Source organism: Octodon degus, unplaced genomic scaffold (genome assembly GCF_000260255.1).
Source record: "Octodon degus isolate 3935 unplaced genomic scaffold, OctDeg1.0 scaffold00162, whole genome shotgun sequence".
Classification (NCBI taxonomy): domain Eukaryota; kingdom Metazoa; phylum Chordata; class Mammalia; order Rodentia; family Octodontidae; genus Octodon; species Octodon degus.
The window spans coordinates 1,665,409-1,671,408 of NW_004524738.1; the positions used below are offsets into that span (position 1 = coordinate 1,665,409).

At 51.8% G+C, this 6,000-nt stretch overlaps 2 protein-coding genes and 1 pseudogene across 3 annotated transcripts in view; 2 read left to right on the top strand and 1 right to left on the bottom strand.

Annotated features, from left to right (window-relative positions):
- Window positions 1-1,025, bottom strand: part of Rmnd5a (required for meiotic nuclear division 5 homolog A) — a 53,563-nt gene extending 52,538 nt beyond the window's left edge. For both annotated transcript variants that reach the window (XM_023702927.1, XM_004642788.2), the window contains exon 1: window positions 448-1,025. In XM_023702927.1, the coding sequence (XP_023558695.1) occupies window positions 448-589 (142 nt within the window). In that variant the 5' untranslated portion in view covers window positions 590-1,025. The remainder of the gene's footprint in view (window positions 1-447) is intronic.
- Window positions 588-1,145, top strand: LOC111813059 (predicted GPI-anchored protein 58). Its single transcript, XM_023702948.1, has one exon. It carries the CDS (start codon window positions 588-590, stop codon window positions 1,143-1,145), a length of 558 nt encoding a protein of 185 aa, XP_023558716.1.
- A 3,718-nt stretch (window positions 1,146-4,863) lies between these two features.
- Window positions 4,864-5,091, top strand: LOC101568227 (annotated as a pseudogene).
- The last annotated feature ends 909 nt before the right edge of the window (window positions 5,092-6,000 follow it).

The following is a 6,000-nucleotide window of genomic DNA, read 5'->3' on the forward strand; positions in this document are numbered from 1 at the left end:
TCCCACACAGGAGTCAATTGTGAAGTTGAAGAGCGGCTGTCCTGCTAACCCACAGCTAAGAATATCATTCGACTTTCAAACAAACAAAAAGACCTGGAAAGAAGGTCCCCAGGCCAAGAATCAGGGCCGAGCGAGGCCAAGCGGCTTCCCGCAAACGGACCCCTGGCTCCAGTGTCATCCGCGTACCTGGGTCCCGAGACCCTCGTTCCGGCGAAGGGCGAGAGGCGCCTACCCCGGCGGGCGGCAGTTTGCACGTGGCGAGGACGCCCCAAGGGCTCCCCACTCACGTTGAACCCGACTGTGGGCCGCGTTTCCGGGTGGGCTCGCGCTCATTCTGATTTAGCACCGAGGACGCCGCGGGCTCCAGGTAAATCCGGCGCAAAGAGGAGGGCAAAGTCGCCGGGCCTGGGGGCCGGCGGGGGAGAAGGGACCCGGTCGGGGCCCTACCGTGGCTCTGCAGGATCTCGTGCTTGAGGCCGCCGGTGTAGTCGATGAGCTCCTCCAGGCCGCGCTCGCACAGCTGCCCGTAGCCCGAGAACTTGTGCAGCACCTTCTCCAGCTCGCGCTCCACCGTCACGCACTGATCCATGCCGGAGGCCGCGGCGCCCGGCTCCTCGGCACCCGGGGGTCCGCAGCCGTTCGGCCCGGGCCCCCCCGAGGCCGCGTCCTGCTCCTCGTCCCCCAGGCGGGCGGTGCGTGAGACTGTGGCGGCGGGTGCGCTAGCCGCGGAGCCGGGGGAGCCCCGCGCAGCCCGAGCCCGCCCGCCCCATGGCGCCCCGGCCCCGGCGCGTCGCCGCCGCTCTCGCCCGCTCACTCGCTTGCCCGCCCCACCGACGCCGCTTCTCCAGCCCCCACTGTCTGACTTCGGATGCCCGCCGCGGCGCCGCCGATTGTTTTTGTTTTCACGGGAACCGACCGATGACCTGGTTCTCCCGGGCGGCACCAAGCGCCTCGGACCGGGAGGGGCGCCGCCAGCCGCGGGAGGGAAGGAGGCAGCACGGGCCGTACCAAGCGCGTCGGGGGGGGCAGCGACGGGCGTCCGCACGCGCCGCCGCTCTAAAAGTGTGGGCCGTACCACGAGGAACGCGTGCGAGGGAGAGGGAGAGGGTGGAGCCAGGCCCCAATTGGTCCGAGGAGCTAAATAGGGAACTTTGGAGACAGCCCCAGACCTACAACTACGCGCTCCGTAAACAAGAGGGTGGAAACCGTCCCCGACCACTCCGCCCAGAAACGGGGACGACCAGCTAATGGGCACACAGGGATTAGGTAAAAACTGTTGTTCTCCAATCCCTGGTCGAGGCGTAAACCCTCAGCCAATCCGGGTTGAGGGGCGAAACCATGAGTTCGCTGTTGGAGGGGGTGACTTGGAGAGCGCACGGGGAAGCCACTCATTTCTGGAGGGCCAGGAGAAGAAAACCGGATAAAAATCAAAAGAGCAGTTTCCATATGACTTCGTTCTAACCGTACTTAATTTTATCTCCTCATCGCTCTCAAGAAAAAGGGGTCCGACCTCCTGAAGTTCTGATAGACGGACCCGCCTCCCCCTCTGAAAATCAAGCCAGCCCGCCTTCGCCGGGGGCAGCGGTGCCGCGGGCGGGGTAGCTTGCCCAGCCGGAAGCTGGGTGACGCGAGGGACCTCGCGGGTGGCCTCACCCAGCAGGCTCTACACGCTGCCCGGCGCTCGCGACACCCAGAGGGTCACACCCCTCTTCCCCCAGCCCTTCGCCGGCTTAACCCTTGACCCTTGGACCTGACGCTGTCCGGGTCGCTTGCCCCGTCCCTGCGCGGGGCGGCTTCTCGCAGCGACAGCACCCGGTCGGCGAGCTGCACAAGCCTGGCCCTTGCCGCGTGGGAGCGCGATTTCATTGACTCCGATTGGCGCAAATCCTTCCCGGGTTTGCCGTCGCACCTCCCACCTTGGCCTGTATCCCCCAGCTCTCCACGCTACCTGAGCACCCTTAGAGGTGCCCATCTAGTTTGTACCGGAGCCTCTGCACCTGGCTTTCCTGGGGCCGGAAGACGCTTCCACTTTTCTCATCCTCAAGTTCTCAGCTCACGTGTCCCCTTAGCAGAGGGGTCTCCCACCCCCGACCATATGAAGGACCTCTGCCTTCTGCACCCCACCCCGTTACAATAGCTGTTACAACACGTATTGTGTTCAACCTGCTTGCTATACTTGTTAGACAATTTTGTTACTACATGCTAGCCAAAAACTGCCACTGTTTTATACCCAACCCTAAGGTAAAACCCTTTCTTGAGCCTCAGTTTCCTGCCTTACAATTTGAAAATTATGTCTCATCCTATTGTTAAGACTAAATGAGATATGTGTGAGATTGCCTATAATAAGCACACGATAGCCACTGGTGGGGATGATGATTACTACAGCGGTCGCAGCCGATGCTATTACAGATCTCCTTTTCCTCCCCTCCTCGCCCCATCTTGCTTTCTTTTCTTGGCAGAAGGCCCTGATTCCTGCTTTACTAAGATTTAAAAAAAAAAAAAAAATCCAACTTCAGCAACCTTAAGGCTCTTCTCGAAGTCCATCTACCATGTACTCTGTGTTAACTCTCATATGCCCAAAGAACCGAGAGTCCTTTCTTCCAAGACATCCCTGGGGCCTGCTGGCTTCCTCTCACACCTGTCCTGATCTTTCCCACCTGTGACTTAGCTAGGAGTGTTAGGGGGAGGGGCTCCGCCCCATTTAACCTTCCTGAAACTTTCCCTAAATCGAGTGTCAAACTGCACAGATAAATCTGTGCTTCTTCCTCCCTCTCCCCCAAGGGTTGTGTGTGTGTGTGACTGAGGGTTGAGTCCAGGGCACACTGAGCTGCATCCTCAGTCCTTTTCGATTTTATTTATTTATGTATGTATTTATTTATTTTTGTATTTTAGGGGAGGGCCTACAGGGTGTTCAAAGTGTCACTACTGATGGGACTCATAGTGATCTGCCTGTTCACAGCCTCCCAAGAGCTGGGATTACCGGCGTGCACCACCGTGCCCAGTCTCAATTGCCATCTCAGCACCCCCTGGGGGCTGGGTGGGGCTGGCACGGCAGGTCCCGCAATAGAAACCCAGCCCCTGTGCTGCCTGGCACTTCAATCAGCTGAGCTATTTGGCCAGCCCTCAATTTTATTTTGAGAAGGGTTCTCACTGAGTTACCTGAACTGGCCTGAAATTTGCAGTCCTGCCTCAGTCTCCCAAATACAGTAGCTGGGTTTACAGGTGTATGTCCCTGCACCCAGCTCAAAGGATCTTCCTCATAAATTCAGTCACTTGTTTAAATGTCTTTTCCCCTCAAAGGGCTGTTGTTATAATGCAGTCATCCATGTAAGGCACTCAACATAATGCCTAGCAGAAGATAAGAGCTATTTTTATCCCACAGATCAGAAAATAATCAATAACTCTTAAATGGGTATGGTGACTCACACCCATAATCCCAGGGCTTTTGGGAGACTAAAGCAGGAGGATGGCAAATTCAAACCCAACCTGGGAAGTTTATTGAACCCTTGTATAAAAAAAAAAAAAAAAAATACAAAAAGAGCTGGTGGTGGACCTGAGCAAACCTGAAAGCCTTATGTTTAATCCCTACTAGTGAAAGAAAAAGTAAAGGGTTACCTACAACTTCAAGTCCGAGCTGTCAGCTGTGCCTTCTGCCCTGAGAGTAGCTCAGTCTCCTATCTAGACCCCAAACGCTGTCTCACTTGCAATGGGAGCTGGGCACAGCTCATGAATTCTCCCTTAGGACATACTTCTGTGTTCTCAGTTTTTCAAATCCTTCCTTTATCAATTCACATTATTTAATTATTAACCCCTTCTGGAACCTAGGCCTGTATCATTCAAACCAGCTGTACTGATTACAATTGAAGTTAAATTAAAATTTCAGTTCCTTCATTGTACTAAACACAATTCAAATACTTGTTAGCCATGTTTGGCTGATGGTTACTGTAATGGTGGGTTGACTGTATTAACTTAAGAAACTGAGCTTAACTAAATAAATCAGGTCAGCAATTGTCCACACTGGAGGGTGGAAGACCCACCCAAGGGCAGCTCATTGCCTGGATGGCATAAAGGGGCAAGGAGGAAGGCTGGGTCTTTTTCTGTTCTTCAGCTTGGATGTTGACTCCTGGCTTCTGGCATGAGTCTTCTGCTTCGGGTGTGGACCCTCAGGCCTTCCATCATAGACCCCTCAGCCTCCCATACACAATCAGTCTCACTGCAGTGAGCTCCAGTCCTTGGGCTGAAAGCTTTGGTCTCTGAGTGCACACCCCCTCTGCACACTTCCTTATCCGACTCTCTGGGTGGTCAGTGTAAGCCAGTCTTGTAAATCCCTATGCATTTGTATGTCTTGTATTCTATTTGTTTCTCTAGTAAAACAATGGACTGACACAGCTACTCAGGTCAGTCTGCACACAATGAATAACTCCCTTGCTGTAGAAAGCTCTGCTGGACAGCTCTGACCCTGACCATGACCACAGTACTGTTACCCTCCTGCCTTAGTTCTAACTAACATTGCCAGGGAGTGGCTTTTTTTATTGTGCTACACCCTTAGCTCCCAGGGCAGGGCTTTTTTCTCTCCATGACCTAATCAGCCAAGAAAACAGTGCTTAAGTATTTGTTAAAGGAAAGAGAATAAACAAATTAGAGGAAACTAGAGGTCAAATTTAGCTAAGAGAGATAAAAATAGTATTGGTAAGGGCAAGGAGTTTTCATCTCTTCCTCTGTGCTTTGAATTGACCCTTCCTGCCCAGGGCATAATTGCTATCAGTCTAAACCTTGAATTCTCAGAGAAGGGTCTTTAGAAAGAAGGGGACTACCTTTCTCTGCTCGGGCTTGTTGTGTGGAGGCAATGGGCAGGGCCGCACCATGCAGAACCACGCCAGCGAGTTCATGGACTCCTACGTGCTGCACAAACGCTCCACCAGCAACCACATCATTGGTGCCAAGGACTGCGCATCCATCCGGATGAACGTGGCCAAGGTCGACAAGGTCACAGGCAGGTTCAACAGCCAGTTTAAAACCTACACTATCTGCGGGGCTATTCAAAGGGTGGGTGAATCAGATGACTGCATTCTAAGATTGGCCAAGGCCTAAGGCATCGTGTCCAAGAACTTTTGAGTGGAGAGAGTTGTGGATGTGAAACGTCTGCTGCAAATAAATGGTCAGAATGTGAAAGGAAGAAAGAAAGAAAGGTAGATAGATAGATAGAAAGAAAGAAGCTGGTATGAGTGAGCAGGCCTGTAACCCCAGCACTTAGCAGACGAGGCAGGAGGTGAATTCAAGGCCAGCCTGAACTGCATAGGGAAGTTGCTTCTTCACAACCCGAAAGCACAGGAGGAGGAGGGGCTCCACTTGCAGACTCACTAGCAAATTAGTTTTCTAATTGCATTTTCACCACATAACAGCAACCCCCACCTCCCTGCACATACACTCAGTATCTAAGGGCTTCTTGTTCCCACATTCTTCAATCTTGGAGAATCTTTAATTTGCAATTATTTAGACTTTACTCTGAGTCTCCCTGATTTTCTGGGAGTAACATGTAAGTAAATATTAATTTTTTTTAAAAGGACTGGGTGTGGTGGCACACATCTTGAGGCTGACACAAGAGGATCAAACTGAGTTCAGGGCCAGCCTACACTGCAGGCAAAACCCTGTCTCAAAAATAAAAAGTAAATAAATGATTTTTTTTTTTTTTTTTTTTTAAAGGGAGGACCTGGACTGTAGCTCAGTAGTAAGCAGGTGAATGGGCAAAACCCTGGGTTGGATCCCAAAACTGCAACAAAAGAACACAAAGAAAACTCTTTGTTTCTGGACAAATAGTCACGGCAGGAAAATCAGAAAATACAAAGAACAAGAAATAAGGATGCTGTGAAATCGGGAGGCCCGGGAAAAATATCAACTTCAACATTGTTTAAGACAATGTGTCTCAAAAAGCGAAAGAAAATATGCCTTTTTACAAAAGCTATCTCTCACTATATTTACTATTTTATAAACTTTTTGTTG